This window comes from Rattus norvegicus, chromosome X (genome assembly GCF_036323735.1).
Source record: "Rattus norvegicus strain BN/NHsdMcwi chromosome X, GRCr8, whole genome shotgun sequence".
NCBI lineage: Eukaryota > Metazoa > Chordata > Mammalia > Rodentia > Muridae > Rattus > Rattus norvegicus.
Window position 1 is genome coordinate 132,515,657 of NC_086039.1, and position 17,589 is coordinate 132,533,245.

The 17,589-nt window shown below is 44.6% G+C and overlaps 1 protein-coding gene across 3 annotated transcripts in view; it reads right to left on the reverse strand.

The window, feature by feature from the left end:
* Positions 1-12,450: 12,450 nt before the first annotated feature.
* Positions 12,451-17,589, reverse strand: part of Aifm1 (apoptosis inducing factor, mitochondria associated 1) — a 39,131-nt gene continuing 33,992 nt past the window's right edge. For all 3 annotated transcript variants that reach the window (NM_031356.2, XM_039100097.2, XM_039100098.2), the window contains 3 exons: positions 15,256-15,380; positions 13,044-13,240; positions 12,451-12,698 (listed from right to left, as the gene is read on the reverse strand). In NM_031356.2, coding sequence (NP_112646.1) covers positions 12,627-12,698; positions 13,044-13,240; positions 15,256-15,380 — 394 coding nt within the window. In that variant the 3' untranslated portion in view covers positions 12,451-12,626. The remainder of the gene's footprint in view (positions 12,699-13,043; positions 13,241-15,255; positions 15,381-17,589) is intronic.

The window sequence follows — 17,589 nt, forward strand, 5'->3', positions numbered from 1 at the left end:
ACTCCCCAAATGTTCCCTCTCAGCTCAAAGGTGTCTGGTTACAGGTTATTTTTGGGCCTTGATAGTCTCCATTTGTTACCTCGACAGTCACCCACATAGCCATAAACTACACACAATGGGAGGTCTAAACAGCATCATGGCTCCTAGTTCCTGGCCGGTAAAGAGTTAGGAGAAATGGCTTAGCAGTTAAGTGTACCTACTGCTCTTTCAGAAGACCAGAGTTCAATTCCCAGCAAAACCCACTGTAACTTCAGCTCCAGCGGATCTGACACCTTCCTCTGGACTCCACTGGCAACTAAATTCACACACACACACACACACACACACACACACACACACACACCCTTATAGACATAATTAGAAATAATTAATCTTTGAGAAGTTAAACTGTATCTGCAGCTAGCAAAAGCTGCCAAGTTTGCGCCTCAAGATGAGTCTCGGCGTTTTCTTTCTATGTAACTGCAGAAGATTGAATTGACAAGCACCGAACCCCTAATGGTCGCCCCAGATCCAGTCTCAGGCTGAACCCTCATCTAGGTTAAGCCTTGGTCCCAGCCTGAGCCCCAGTCCTGACCACAATTTGTAGCTCTGTGCTGGAGCTCTGTGGTCTCAAAGGGAGCCAGGCTAGAGAGTAGCTTCTCAGGGAAACCCACCCCCAGCGTCCAAGACACGACTCAAAGTTTCCATTCTACTGCCCACAGGTCAAGAGTACCATCCCCAGATTGCAAAGAGGCTCTGAAAAGGCAGTGCCTGGGCTGAAGTGAGCAGCCTGGCCTACAGCTCAGCAAGGGTCTGCAAGGTGACCTGAAGGATTAAGGGCAAATCTCACACTTTCCCTCTGTGGTAGGAGCAGCTCTCCTGCTACTTGGAAAGGAAGAGACTTTCTTTTCAGACGGAATGAACACCATGATGAGCGGTGAGGCTCTGACTGCCCGCCAAGTCTTTCCTCGCCATCCTTTTCTAGGAGCCAGGACCTCCCCATCCCGAGATCACCCCCTGCGGGGCCGAGCGCTCCCACCTACCCTCTGGACGCGTGCAGGACGCCTCTGCAGCGCCACCTACAGGCCGAACGCGCGTGGCGCAGCGCTTCTGACCACTGTAGCAGTTCCAAACTGGCATCTCCCAGACAACAGGAGAGAGGTCTGCTCTTCTGTCCCCCAAACCCCTCCAACTTTCCTGAATGGCGCATGGCTTTCCCTAGCCGCTCCTGCCCACGTGTGTCCTAGGCAGTCTGGCCCCATTTGCGTAGCTCGAGCAGCCCGCGCTCTAACCTTTCCAGTCCTGCAGCTGCACTTTAAGCGGCCTTCTGCCCCGGGGCGCCTCTTCCTGGGAAGCAGTGAAGTCACGCTGGGCCCCGATCCGCTGACTCAAGAGAACGAGAATCCTCCGCCCTGCTGGGCACACCCCTTGAAACTTTGCCTCAATTCCTTCTTTCTTGCTCCCGCCCCTTCATCTCTTTCCTTTAGTTCCCCAGGCTAGCAGCAGCATCAGCCCGGGGAAAAGATTCCGTGGGGCAGCTGGGAGGGAAGCGTGGCATGAGCCCACGTGGAGACCTCCCGCACAGTGTTCTACCCCACCATGCTGCACTGTTCGGAGGCTCACAGCGTGCCCGGACCGAGAACAACAATATGTTTGCAACTTGAGGCAACAGTCCCTTTAGGTATCCTTTTCCTGGCAACCACCACCTAAGGGTAGGATCTGCTGAAAGGATTACTTGGGAAGCCATCTTCCCTCTCCAGGGCAGAAAAGCTGAGGTCTTCTCTTTGGAACCCCCTGTATTGAACGTGGTTTTCTGGGGTAGAGGTGGCTCACTAAGGTTTGTGTTACCAAGGGGACCAGTTTGGAGTGTTCTGAGCTTTGAACCCTTCTGGACCCAGTAATCAAGTTGAGATGATTACCTGATGTGTCACCGTGACTGTTCTTTCTGGAACTTGGTACTAGACAGGTTGAGGATGGGGTGGAGGGGACTTTGAGGTGGTTTTCACCACATCCTTTTGTACGACTATATGAGGACAACGGAAGGCCAGGACAATTGGCTTGTCTTTTTGGGTGGAAGCCAGAATTTCACCTCTGTTGCTTGGAATAGTCTTTCAACAAGATAGCTGAAGCCCTCAGGCTCAGGTAGGATGTGGAGGACAGCTTCAAGCTGGATTTCTGATGTCCAAAACACAAAACCTGTCCTTTCTTTTTGAGGGACATGATCTCTCTCTCTCTCTCTCTCTCTCTCTCTCTCTCTCTCTCTCTCCTCTCTCTCTCTCTCTTTTTCTCTTCGCTTAAGGAGTTAATTTATTTTACATTGCATGATAATTGAGACTAATCATGTGGGTGCTGGGAATCGAACCCTGGTCTTCTACCAGAGCGACAAGTGTTCCAAACACTGAGCCATCTCTCCAGTCCTAAGGGCGCATGATCCTTAAAACATCATTTATTAACTGGCAAATCACGGAACTAGCGTGTACACCCTCGTACCCGGCACAAAGTTTCCTCTTGTGCATGTGCATGGTGGGCAGCTCAGTGCAGAAGTTCCCAAGCTTCTGGGCTTATTTATGACACTGCACTTCTGGGCATGGTGCTGTCAAAGCCGTGGCTAGTGTGGAAATGACCATGGGCGAACTAACAGTAAGGGAGTGCTGTAAGGACAAGACTTTGGGCTTATATGGCGTGGGGGAGGCTTTCTGAAATGCTCTATTCACATCAAATTGAGAACCATCTTGGGTTACGGTAGTTATCCACCTGTCAGCTGTGCAAGGTGTTTGGTGAAGATTGGTGCTCTTAAATGGCTGAGTAGGAATGTGCACATAATGTCATGCCTGAGAAGGGTGACACTCAGCTTTCTTGCGGGTAGGCGGAGTGGATTCTGGGTTTAATACACACGTTACTTTAGGGGCTAAAAGAATGTCATATTTCAGGGACCAGTTTTGAAGATGTTGGTTCTCCATGAAGGGAAAATCAGGCAGGATAAATTTTCTAGGGTTTCTAGGTCCAGATATAACTTGATAGGTTAAAAAAAGGCTCAGTTGGGTGACGGTGGTGCACAGTATTAAACCTGGCACTTGGGGGGCAGAGGCAGGTGGATCTCTGAATTCAAAGCCAGCCTGGTCTACAGAGTGAAACAGAGTGGTCTACAGCCAGGGCTACACAGAGAAACCATGTCTCAGGGGGAAAAACAAAATGAAACCAAAGCAAAGCAAAGCAAACCAAACCAAAAGATTCAAAAGCCATAAAAGCTGATGATAGCCAGGTGTGGTGATGTATGCTATGCCCAATGCTAGTAAGGAGTACATTCTAGGCTTCTGTGGGACTCTTGTCTCAGAAACAAAACAACAAACTTCTAGTTCAGCCAAAGGGAGAGCAGAGTCACATGAGGAGACGTTTTCCAGGGGCTTCAGGTTCTCTTAGCATCTTCTCTAGGGCTCAGGAATGACAGGTAATGGAAACCATGGGCAGCTAAAACACAAAGAGATATTTTACACACACACACACACACACACACACACACACACACACACACACACACAGAGAGAGAGACAGAGAGAGAGACAGAGAGAGACAGAGAGAGAAAGAGAGACAGAGACAGAGAGAGACAGAGAGAGGGAGAGAGAGAGGGAGGGAGAGAGAGAGAGAGAGAGAGAGAGAGAGAGAGAGAGAGAGAGAGGTTAGAGCAGAGGTAGACAGATTATCTACCCTGTTACTTTCACGTTACAGATGGGTGCCTAGGAGAGTGGTCACCCAAGGCCCCCCAGGTAGCAGAACACTTAAATGCATGCATACTCTGTCCACTGTGCTCCACAGTCCTAGCAGAAAACACAGAGGCAGAGAGTACCTGCTGCAACCTGAGGAAGAAACACAGGGAGAATGGAAGCCAGTGCGCGTTGGCAGGAGGGAAACAAGAGAGTGAAAGGCTTGAAGAAAATGGAAGAGAGGTGTGGAACCAGGCTAGGTAGAAGGACTTCAGACTCTATCTTCCACTGAGCCTAGTTTACTCTGTGTTTTGTTTATAGGGAAGGACAGAGCAGGTTTAGCCAGAAAAAGGTTTAGTGTGTGACACAGGAGGATAATAAAGCAATGTGAGAGGCAATGAGGTTTCATTTGACGTTCACACAGTATACTCCCAGCACTTGTGTTGTGGTGGCAGTCCCTTTTGGCGTGTCTATGTCTGCCACCTGGTTATAAAGCCACTGAAGGCAGGGCCTATACATGACTCATTCCTTATCACCAGGATTAACTTGACATGGAGGAGTTGTCGAAAAGGCTTAACAAAGGTTCCACAATGAATACATTTCTGCGTGTATTTCCAAATTCAACACCCATATTAGCTGCTCCCCACTCAGAGCTCTGGGTACCTCTGCCAATGGCGAGACATTCTAGATGGGAACCTGCCTGAGGATGTGGCTCCTGGGCTTTCCTCACCCGACATACACACCTAGAAGGCTCCTCCTGGACTATGAAGGTCGATCCAGAAAGGGCAAGACTGGTAGTGGTCCTGCTGAGGAGTTCATTTTTGTCTCCAAATTGTCAGCATTTCCTGGCCAAGGCCCAGGAGAACAGCCTTATGGTGGAATGGGTTGTGTCTATTGCTCATTGCAGCCAGGAAAGTGACAGAACACAGGAGCCAAGAGAGTGTCGTAAAGGATTTAGAGGATGTTGGTTGGGGAAAGGTTTAAGGAAGCTGAGCTTTGCTCTGGACTAGCTGCTGCCAGGAAACAGGAGTCATCCCGTGATTGGTTTGACTTTATTTATATTTGAGACAGGGTCTCATTAGTAGCTCTGTCTGTCCCCGAACTCACTAGTTCACAACAGAGAGATCCACCTGCCTCTGTCTCCCAAGTGCTGAGGTTAAGGGTCTAGATTACCACACCCATGCTGGGTTGGCTATTTTAACAAGTCTTATCAAGTAGCAGGGTAGAGTAGAGCAAGACTGAAGCTATGATGGGTAATGAAGTAGCAGTCACTTAGATTACTCAGGCTCAGGTATATTTGGTCATTTCCTGTGGTTTCCAAGACACTCCTGTTTTTGCCTGCAGGCCCATAATATAGAAGTCTCTTTCTTGTCTAGATTCATCATGGTCACGCAAAGCCTTGCGTGAGGCCAATGTTCTTTATGTTCAAAACAGTACTTGGACCTATGAATGCCAGGTCAGTTACTAGCCATAACAAGGCCTTCCCGATAGTATTGAGTCAGCTTCCGGGTGTCAAGGGTATTTTCCCTTCTCAAACTGTCTGTTTTGAGATGATCTCTGGTTTACAACCATGGTTTGGCAGTCCAGTATCTCAGTATTTAGACCCTCCCTGTACTATGACCCAGTCACACCCATATGCAGAACCAGCCAGGCTGGGAGACGTCATTACTGGCTTGGGCTATATGTATCTGTGTGTGGTATTGTGTATATGTGTCTGCGACCACTAGAAATTCTCTGATAAGATAGGAATGAAGCCAGAGGTAGACCTACTTCTTCTACTCTGGTCTCAGCAGGACTTTCCCTCTGCCCAATGCGTGAGGTGTTAGGATGGAATCCCAACAATCTCTTGGACAGCTAGGGTACTCTGTTTGGGTGGAGTCAGTGAAGGACGGATGGAAGGGATATTGCAGCAGCCAAATCTGAGAGGAACGGGAAAGGGAAGAGGTAGCCTTGGAAGGGAGGGGAGAGTTCCTTTGTATAAATGGGTCTCTAGAGAAGCTGCTGGTTTTCCTTCAAGGAAGCAGCCTGCAGTAGGTCACTGTTGTGTCCCTCCCCTCATCCCTTTCTGTCCGAAGTCTCCTGTCTCCAAAACAGGCCTTGTTGATTACAATAAAAATTAAAAATAAACCACATGTGTTGACCTCATCCTTCATAGAGAGGCTTAATCTGACCCCTTTCAAATCAAGTGAACCTCCTCTTGGTTGTATCTTGCCAGGCTTAAAATATTAGCACATCTGGTGTCATGCCTTAAGGGTAGCCAAGCAGCAATAAGAGGTGGCAAGGTACCATCTGATAACATTTGGAAAAGGGCAAAAGGAACAGGGTTGAATTTAAGAGGATGGGTTCCAAATACTTGGTATTCTGGCAAGGCTCTGACTTTTCATCCCAGGGCATGTCTTACCCTTCCTGTATTGTGGTATATATGGCCTGGCTAATGATAGAGGTGCTACTTGAGGCTAAACCTCAACTGGCACTGCGTTTTTCTGTGAAGTTAGAAATCAGACTCTGTGATCTTCCATGGCCTAGGTTGATTAAATGAATCCTGGGCAGAGGGCAACTTATGGCACTAGGTGAGGCGATAGGGGTTGAACATCCTTTCGTAAACAATCAGAATTACAAAGATCAGAGCCTGTAAGAGGCTCATTTTACAATCAAACCTGTTACCTAATATCATTCAATAAACCAAGGAAGGACTCTTTCAATACTCTGCCTGAGCTTTCTGGCTTATGGCATATGGTCAACAGCTTGGAGTGGAAGGGGGGCAGTTTGTGCTCTGGGATAGCCAGCAATTCCTTCAGAATGACATAAAGACCAGTGGCTATGGGTTGAGGGTATGGATCAATCAACAGCAGCCAAGGCTCTGGGCTCTATAGCTTGCATGGGAGGTGAAGAGAGAAATATCATTACCCTGATTTGAAAATTATAGAACAGGGGCTGGAGAGATGGCACAGTGGTTAAGAGCACAGGTCCTGAGTTCTATTCCCAGCACCCACGTGGTGGCTCACAACCATCTACAAAGGGATCTGATGCTGTCTTCTGGTGAGTCTGAAGACAGCTACAGTGTACTCATATACATTAAATGAATAACACTTTTTTTTTTTGGTTCTTTTTATCGGAGCTGGGGACCGAACCCAGGGCCTTGCGCTTCCTAGGCAAGCGCTCTACCACTGAGCTAAATCCCCAGCCCCATGAATAACATTTCAAAACGAAAACTATAGAATGTGTATACATAAACCAAAACATCACAAACCATTTTTCTTTTGATGTATCAGCTTTAAAAATTAATTTAAGAAAATTTCAAAGAACAATTACTCTGTTCCCCTTTTTGTTTTGTGTTTGTCTGTTTGTTTTTGAGACAGAGCATTACTGCATACTTCTGTCTATCTTGTACTTCACTTTGTAGACCAGGCTGGCCTCTAACTCCCAAAGACCCACCTGCCTTTGCCTCCTGAGTGCTGGGATTAAGACTGTGCACCACCACACTCATAGATGGAAGGAAGCTAGAAATAAATTAGCTGAAAGTAGAATTAGTACTGGAAGCTGGAAAATGCGGGAGTGGAGAAAGGGGTTAGGACTTACACTGGACCATTTTAATATACATAAAACGAGTTACCCAAAGAGTAGACCTGGGGAGATGCTCAGGAGGTAAAGGTGCTTGTTGCTAAGCCTGACGACCTGAGTTTGATTCCCATGACTCACATGGTGAACTGACTCCAGAAACTTGCTTTCTCACCTCACACAAGCCATGGCATGTTACATGTACAATAGATATGTGTAGTGAGAATTTTTAACATGTTAAAAAGAATAATAAAGATTAAGGTAATAATTGCAATTGGAACTCAGAGATAAGAGAAATCATACATGGACACTAGTCCAAGGCAGGGTTTAATTTGGGCTGAAAGAGGAAATGGAAGGGGAACGGCATTTTATATGTAGTAGGAAGGAAACAGGGTTTAGAGAGCATCATGTCAGATGTGAGTGTATTTGTATGCGCACGTGAGTACATTTTATAAAAGTTACGAGATGGGGCTGGAGAGATGGCTCAGAGGTGAAGAGCACTGTCTGCTCTTCCAGAGGTCCTGAGTTCAATTCCCAGCAACCACATGGTGGCTCACAACCATCTGTAATGAGATCTGATGCCCTCTTCAGCAGAAAGCTGTATGATGTATACATAATAAATAAATGTTTAAAAAAAGTTCCGAGAACGACCAGGGGTGGTGGAACATATATTTACTTCCAGCACTCGGGAGACAGAGAGAGGTAAATCTATGAGTTTGAGGCCATCATGGTCTACATAGAGTTTCAGGCCAGCCAGGGCCAGTCTCGAAAATAAAACCATAAAAATAAAGTCATGAGACAGGATGTGGGCAAGAAGGGTGAGCTAAGATCATGGACTGTTATAAGATACTTTGGCATTGATGTGTTGGTGACAGGCACTTTTTATTAAAGATTTATTTATTTCATGTATGTGGGTACTGTCGCTGATTTCAGACACACCACAAGAGGGCACTCCATGCCCATTACAGATGGCTGCGAGCCACCATGTGGTTGCTGGGAATTGAACTCAGGACCTCTGGAAGAGTCAGCTCTTAACCGCTGAGCCATCTCTCCAGCTCAAACAGGCACTTTTTGAAACAGCTGTGTAGCCTTCCCTCGCCTGGACTTCATTATTCATTCCAGGCTGGTTTCCAACTCAGAAGTGTCTTCTGATGCTCAGAGTCAAGGTGTGGACCATTATGTGCAACGGAGCTCCTTTATTTTCTCAAGTATATGGTGATATCTATATGCATCAATATTCACATATGTGTGAGTATACATTTGGAGGTGGCATGCCCGCATGTGGACATGCATGTGAAGGCCAAGGGCTAAAGTCAGGAGTCTTCTTCAATCTAGTTCATTCACTGGGGCAGGGACTCTCAGGTAAACCTACAACTTGTTGACACAGGTAATCAGTTAGCTAATTTGCTCCAGAAATTCTGCCACCACCTCAAGACCACTGGACTATAGGGTGTCAACACAGCTACCTGGAATTTCCATGGGTACCCGTGATGATCCAGGCCCTCAGGCTTACTGCCTGTGTGGCCAGCACTTTATTTATTTATTTATTTTTTGGTTCTTTTTTTCGGAGCTGGGGACCGAACCCAGGGCCTTGCGCTTCCTAGGCAAGTGCTCTACCACTGAGCTAAATCCCCAACCCCATGGCCAGCACTTTATTGACTGATTCTTTTTTTTTTTTTTTTGACCCAATTGGTAAGATATAATTGCCCACCTAAACATACAAAACCCAATACCATCCATCCCTTAAGAACATTTGTAACTACCTGTAAAGGTACAGCGTGGAATCTTAATGTCACCTGCCATATTGTCCTGGCACGGCTTGTCTATTGACTGATTCTTACCCCAGCCCCACTGTACATTTTTTTGACTGGCTGGTTTAAAACTTGCTATATAGACCAAACTGGCCACAAACTCAATAGCCTCTGACTTTCGGTACTGGCCTTAAAACCAGGTATCACTGTCATATTTTATACATTTAACAATGATGGCATCGGGGTTGGGATTTAGCTCAGTGGTAGAGCGCTTGCCTAGGAAGCGCAAGGCCCTGGGTTCGGTCCCCAGCTCCGAAAAAAAGAACCAAAAAAAAAAAAAAAAAAGAAAAACAAACAATGATGGCATCTACCTAGCTCACTGAAGTCAATGAACATTGATTTGATGGAATAAGTCACTTAATTTTTAGTTCACTGAATTACAGTGACACAAAAACAGCTGCCAGAGAATTAAACTGAAATATCAATATCATAAGAACAAATAAAAATCTGACTTTTTTTTTTTAAAAAAAGACAGGTTCCCTATGTAGCCCTGGCTGGCATGCATCTTGCAATGTAGACCAGGTGGGCCTCTCACCTACTGAGGCTATGTGCTTTTTTAAAATGGAACTCAGTGAATCCTGATGAAGAGGGAGAGGAAGGATTGAAGGAGCCAGAGGGTCAAGACTATCACACGAAAGCCACAGAATCAATAAACCTGTACTCATCGGGGCTCAGAGACTGAACCTACAATCAGGGAGCCTGCACAGGTCTAACCTAGGTCTTCTGCATATATATTATCGTTGTGTTGCTTGGTATCTTTGTGGGAGTCCTAACAGAGGGAGCCTGCTTTTGGGACCCTTTCCTCTTACTGGGTTGCCTGGCCCTGCCTTAATATGAGGGGAGGTACCTATTCTTTTTTTTTTTTTTTTTGGTTCTTTTTTTCCGGAGCTGGGGACCGAACCCAGGGCCTTGCGCTTCCTAGGTAAGCGCTCTACCACTGAGCTAAATCCCCAACCCCGGAGGTACCTATTCTTACAACTTCATCTGCCATGTTTGGTTGATATTCATCGGAGGCTTGCCCTTTTCTGAAGGGAAATGGAGAAGAGGATGGGGGAGAAAAGATGTAATAAATGAGAGAATCAATCAACCAGCCAACAAATCAATCAATCAATCGATTTTGAAATGTCCTACCCCATCTATGTAAGTATCAGATACTACTGAATAATTTCTACCTTATAGGGTACTGAAGAAATGTCTATATACCAGTTGGATATGTCATGAATCAGATCATGATTCACTAAACCTGTTTCCACATAATAAACCTGGGTTGGGGATTTAGCTCAGTGGTAGAACGCTTGCCTAGGAAGCGCAAGGCCCTGGGTTCGGTCCCCAGCTCCGAAAAAAAGAACCAAAAAAAAAAAAAAAAAAAAAAAGAACCTGTCTAGTGTAGATAATTCCTGTAGTCAAACATGGCCTGTTCTGGTATTCAGAAGGGATGCAACTGTAAATTTCCTTTAATATTTAGTTGCTTTTTTAATCAGGCAAGTTGGACTGGAGAGATGGCTCAGCAGTTAAAGAGTACTGGCTGCTCCTTTCTCGGGGTCTCAGGTTCAATTCCTAGCACCCACATGGTGGCTCACTACTGTCTACAATCCTAGTGTCAGGGATTGTAACACCCTCACATAGCCATACATGCAGGCAGAACACCAACATATATGAAATAAATCAAGTAAGTTATAAAACCTCAGGCAAGTAGCAATTTTCTGGTTACAGAGATATTCGTAACTGCATTCTCAATGCTGTGCTGTCGAGGACAGAACATGGGACTTTACACACGCTACAAAAGTGTTCTACCATTGAGCTGACTGACAGAGCACTATTAAAAAGTAGTAAAAACATTCTCTTGATGGAAATAGATTTTACTTAAAAATTTTTTTTAAGATTTACTTATTATATAAGTACACTGTAGCTGTCTTCAGACACACACTAAAAGGTGGCATCAGATCCCATTACAGATGGTTGTGATCCATCAGATGGTTGCTGGGAATTGAACTCAGGACCTCTAGAAGAACAGTCAGTGCTCTTAACCACTGAGCCATCTCTTCAGTTTCACTTTAATTTTTTTTAACTTATTTACTTTCAATGCTGGGAATTGAACAGAGTTTTTCCTATATTCTAAGCATACATTCTAACACTGGGTTACCATTGAGAAAATGAGATTCAATTTTAGCAGTTATGTAATTTAGTTGGGCCTTATGGTATCGTCCTATAATCATAGCTACTAAAGAGGCTACGGCAGTTAGGATTACAGGTCCAAGGCCTGCTTGGGATATAGTAAGTTCAAGGTCACTCTGGGCAACTCATGAGACTGGTTTGAAATAAAAGCAAGGGCTGGAGCGATAGCTCAGTAGCTAAGAGCACTGACTGCTCTTTCAGAGGTCCTGAGTTCAAATCCAGCAATCACAGGGTGGCTCACAACCATCTGTAATGGGATCTGATGCCCTCTTCTGGTGTGTCTGAAGACAGCTACAGGGTACTTACATATAATAATAAATAAATCTTTAAAAAAGAAGAAATAAAAGCAAAAAAGGGAGACAGGATGTAGCTCAGTTGTAGACTATTTGCTTAGAATGTACTATACATGCATGCACGCGCGCGCGCACACACACACACACACACACACACACACACACACACACACACACACACACACACACACACCCCAATCCAATTCTGGAGCAGTTAGTTGTTCAATGTAAAGCTGAGTGTTTCACATTATTTGCTCGCCCATTCTTGCTTCTGCAGATATGACCATGAGCAAGACCTTAATGTCACAGTGCCTGCTTCCAGAAAGCCATGCCGCAGTAGTGAGAAAGAAATAGGCTTGGGTTCAATTCAATATGATCTTCATAGAAAACAGTGAACTTGTCTGTGAAGTAGAGCTCAAGCTGGGCATGGTAGTGCACACCCTTCATGCCAGCATTTGGGAAACAGAGGTGAGCGTCTCATGGAGCCAACATGTTCTACACAGCAAATTCTAGCCCAGAAGAGCTACAGTGAGACCCTACTTGAAAAAAAACCCCAAAACCCCAATCAAATCCTTTCCTTCTTTCTTTATGGGGCTCAGTGGTTAAGAGCATTGGTTGCTCTTATAGGGGACCAGTGGTTAATTCCCAGCACCCATATGGTGGCTCAGAACAGGATGTAACTCCAGTCCAAGGGGATCTACCACCCATTTCTGACTTCCAGAGGCACAAGGCACACAAGTTGTACAGATATATGTATACGCAAAAGACCCATACATATAAAATAAAATCCATGTTGTGGGCTGAGAGGTATGCGGGCCAAGATTAGAGAGCTGACTGTAGTTTAGTGTAGATTGTTTGATACATGTCAGCTTGCTCATACGCATACACTTCCCCTTTCATCTACTTATCCCCTTTAAAATAAAACAACCACACTGAAAAGAATCAGATTTTAATTTGTGATGTGCATTTATACAGATGAAAATATTCACAGAGGCTTGTTCGATTCCTGCTCCTACATAAAGAAAAAGTATGCTGAATAAAAAATGTTCTTTTATCCACCCATTCCCTGTCAGGGATGGAAAAGTGCTTGTGTATTCCATGATAGGGATTCAATCTTCATGAATGTTGAAGAGTTTGGCTACTTCATTGAGGTCTTCATGTTGCTCACCGTCTTTAATGATCTGAGGGATAGAGTAACAATAGGTTCTTAACTCATTCCATGTGCACCCTTGTCCTGGCCCACACAATGGGGCTGCCTGACCCGCAAACTGGGCTAGTCTCCAGTTACACATTGGGAGGGATTGTGGGAAGAGCCTTCTACTAACCCCAAATGAGCAGCTTGACAACCCTCAGGCTGCCCAGCCAAGTTTCAAGTAAAAAAAAATGTTTCTGAGGCAAGGCTATGCCTTTGTTTTGCTTAAGTACAATGTGACCTTGGCGGACAATGCACCTCAGGCACCTGGTGAAGTCCCAGGAATGAACAACCCCCTCCCTCACCTCCTCTAAGGGCGCAGACAGGTACCCACCTTCCTTGCAATCGGCATTCGGTTAAAGACGTTCCATAGCACAATCCCCACCACAACTTTGTCCCTGAGGTAGAAGATGACACCTTTGCCGTAGTCCTCCCCTTCAACAGGGACCTGTGGGACTGCAGGGTCACTGGGAGGGATTGTGATTTCAGAAGCTTCAGACTCTGTCTCACTCTCCGAACGGATACCAGTTCCTGTGGCCAATTCCACAAATATAAAACCAAAGTTGAATCATTTTGAGCTTGAAAAATTCTAGAAGGGGAGTGTCTTTGTATGCATGTGTATAAGTACACGTGTATGTGCATATAACAACCTTGGCGTCACCTCAGGATTGCTTTAGTTTTTGAGAGAGGGTCTTTCTCAGTGGCCTGGAACTCCCTAAACAGGCGAGGCTGGCTGGCCAGCAAGTCCCAGCAAACCTGTCCCCAGGGCTGGAATTACAATCATGTACCACTCCATCCATCTTGGGGATTGAACCCAGCTCCTCATATTTGCAATGTCAGCACTGTTCTCAACTGAGATATTTACCCAGCCTAGACAGTTTCTTTTGAAATTGGCTTCAAGCTACTTCTACATATGTTTTTTTCCCTTTTCAATATTTCTCAGGGTATTTTCTTGCCATGTTTGATTATCAGAGCCAAGGGAATTTCTTTTTTGCTATGTCCTGGGCAGTGCTGAACTTCACTTTATACTTTCTTACTTTACTACTTCACTTACATTTTATGCTGTAGACATTTCCAGGTATCTGGATCTTTCCAAACTATAAAGTAAGTTTGAACCCATTTTCTCATAAGCATGATTGTACTGGTTTGGGTCCTCCTCCCTCCCCACTCCTCCCCGCCTCTGTGTGTGTGTGTGTGTGTGTGTGTGTGTGTGTGTGTGTGTGTGTGTGTGTGTGTGTGTGTGTGTGTTTGATATAAGGTAGAGTCATCTGAGAATATCTGACTCCATCAGATTGGCCATTTTCCTGATTAATGATTGAGGTGGGTGGGCCCAGCCCACAAGCAGGTACTGAGGATTCCACCCCTGGCTATTGGTTCTTCCTTGTTATCATCGGCTAACTAAGCCTTGGGGAATTAAGCCCACAAGCATCTTTACTCCACGGTCTCTGCTTTAGTTCCTGTGGGGCTCCACTAAGTGGTAAATTGTGACCAGGACATTTAGGCTGAATAAACTGTCCGTCCAAATGGCATGGTCTCTTATCACAGAAATAGAAAGCAAACTAGGACAATGATTCAGAATAGTAACCACTAGCCACACACAGCTATTTAAATAATAAAAATTGTTTGTAATTAAATAAACCATGGAATTCAGGGTTTTCTTCTTTTCTAAGGCAGGGTCTCAAGTAGATCAGGCTGACCTTGAACTTACAGATAATGCCGTTTTCTCCTTCTTAAAAAGTGACTTGTCCATGAAACATATCCAGCAAAAAAGATGGTTAAATTACTTAAGCCAAGGTCATGGAATGAGGCCAAGGAGCTAATGAAAGAGATGCGTGTAGGAGGAAAGCCCACTCCAAGAGTGCTGCCTCCTATCTGAAGCACACCTGACAACTGCAATTACAGTCAGCTTAAAAACTTAGCCCGGGGTTGGGGATTTAGCTCAGTGGTAGAGGCCCTGGGTTCGGTCCCCAGTTCCAAAAAAAAGAAAGAGAAAAAAAGAAAAAAAAAAACAAAACAAGAACTCCTTAGCCCAATTCTTTACTTCCCAGGGTACGGAGAAGGCAGCAGGCCCTAAGCTGAGACGCTCACCTGGTTCTTGAGATTATTATGGAGCAGGAAATTTTAAGAAGAAAAATTTAGGTTTGCTTCATTACTTAGATTCTTTCATCCCCAAGAGACAAACTAGAGTCACTGAGCAGTATGCTGCCCACTGTCTAGGATGGATACCTATAATGGGAGTCTCTGCTTTCACCAGGATCTTGGAGCAGCAAAGTGTGGAAAGTCTGGGTTTGCTTACTTTTTTAAAAAGCACAATAATGAGGCTTTGCGGGGTTGGGGATTTAGCTCAGTGGTAGAGCGCTTGCCTAGCAAGCGCAAGGCCCTGGGTTCGGTCCCCAGCTCCGAAAAAAAAAAGAAAAGAGAAAAAAAAAATAATGAGGCTTTGGAATGGCAGCATCCTCTGGCCCATACAGAATCACCTTGTTCAGGAGAACTCAGGCCCACTGCTTCTCAACATTCTTCCTAGAGAGGTAGTCGGGCTTCCTTACCTGACTGCTCTGTGGCAGATTTTGGGTTGTCTTGTGCAGTTGCTTTTGCAAAAACACCAACTGTGGGCAAACTACTATCCACCAGACCAATAGCTTCATAGCCAACATCAGGACCCAAATCACTCCTATGGGAGCAAAGAGAAGACATTTTGTCAAAGGACCGCAGGGAATGGCAAACAGATTTACTGTTACCAGGACATCCTAGAACATGCATGACATAGCAGGATTATTTCAAATAACATTGTTTCCCCTCAAGAAGCTGCTATACACATCACACCTATATAACAATGACTTAAATTTCCTGAATTTTGTGATTTTTTTTCTTTTTTTCGGAGCTGGGGACCAAACCCAGGGCCTTGCGCTTCAAGTGCTCTACCACTGAGCTAAATCCCCAACCCCCTAATTTTATGATTTTTATCCATAACACATATGGTGTGGTATACGTTCCCAACTTTTTTGTTTGTTTATTTTCAAGACAAGCTCTTATTGTGTAGCCCTGGATGTCTTGGAACTAGCTCTGTAGACAAGGTTAGCCTTGAACTCATACAGGTCTGTCTGCCTGTGTCTCCTGAGTGCTGCGACTGTAGACATGCACCACCGTTTGGCCCAGGTTTCCTACTTTTGATACTCTCTGCTTTTCTTTTTTTTTTCTTTTCTTTTCTTTTTTTTTTTTTTTTGGTTCTTTTTTTTGGAGCTGGGGACCGAACCCAGGGCCTTGCGCTTCCTAGGTAAGCGCTCTACCACTGAGCTAAATCCCCAGCCCCCTCCCTGCTTTTCTTTAACTCACATTAAAACTGACATTTTGGAACTTTAAAATGTGTCCTATTTGAGGAAATTTGGAATCTAATGATTATTTTATTATTAACAGAGTTCTACTCCATTGTTTTCACATGGAGTGACTTTCTTTCTTCCTCCTTTCCTTCTTATGCGTGTATTCATGGATATATGCATGTGTATGGTCCAGGTGGAGGTCAGGAGACAATTTGTGGGAGTGGGGTCTCTTTACCATGTAGATCCTAAGAGCAACAAATGGATTTTTACTCGCTGAGCCACCTCATTGTGACTCCCTTTATATACATCTTTCTTAATATGCCATGCACTATGCAGACTATTCTAGCAACAGGCACATCATTATGCTTTGGGGTATAATCTAAGATACTGCTTCCGCTAGTATATGTTTTATCTTCTTTGCTACAATAGCTCATTCAATTTAGTATGTTCAGGGAAGAATCAATAACAGACCCTTAGAATCTATACCTAAGCCTGGATAACTATATAATTACAGACTCATTTTTTCCTAAGTGTGTTGTGTGCACTGACCAACAAACCTGTTACATTTTGGTGGTTCCCATATAAAACCATGTGTGACTGTCCTATAAAGTATTTCTTTTCTTTTTTTTTTTTTTTTTGGAGCTGAGTACGGAACCCAGGGCCTTGAGCTTGCTAGGCAAGCGCTCTACCACTGAGCTAAATCCCCAACCCCCTATAAAGTATTTCTATTAGCTGTGAATATCTCCAACATCCACAAGTCTTCTGAAACCTTGAGGCTTTTATTTCTGTACCCCATATTTCCATAGTTTTAGAGTGCTGGACACTGGGCCCAGGAAACTATCCATGCTAACTGTTCTACCACTAAACTATGCTCCTGTTCCTTTAATATGAGACACAATCCGACTAGATGGTTCCACACTAAACTCAAACTTGAGGTTCTCCTGCTCCAGCTCCCTACTCAGTAGGTAGGATTATAGTTAGGCAGAGTTCCAGCTTATCTTTTAATTAAAAATCAAGATCAAAGAGTACTAAATAGGGTTAGCCCTGAGGACTTGAGAAGGTTTAGTACTAATTACTACTAATCAACTAATCAATAAACCACACTCTCTCCCTTTTTCCTTTTAGAGACAGTATGAGTTTTGCGTTTTGGGGGGTTGGGGTTTGTTTTTGTATTGTTTTTTGGTGTTTTTGCTTTTGTCTTTTTATGTATCTGGTGTTTTGCCAATGGGTTTTCTATCACACCCATGCCTGCCACCCGTGGAGGCCAGAAGGGTGTATTGGATCATGGCCCACTCATAATGTTTTAAAATTCAAACAACTGTCCTATATGCGTGTGATTTTTTTAAAAAATTGCTGTAATAGGGCCTTACTATATAGGCCTAGCTAGCCTGAAATGGCTAAATCAGGCTGGCCTTGAACTTACAGAAATCTGCCTGCCTCTGTTTCCCAAGCGCTGAAATTAAAGGCATATGCCACCATTCCTGGCAAATTGCTGATTTTAAAGGTTACATGAATGGGCTTTTTCTCTAAGCATGTTGGGACCACTGGGGATACTAGTAAATA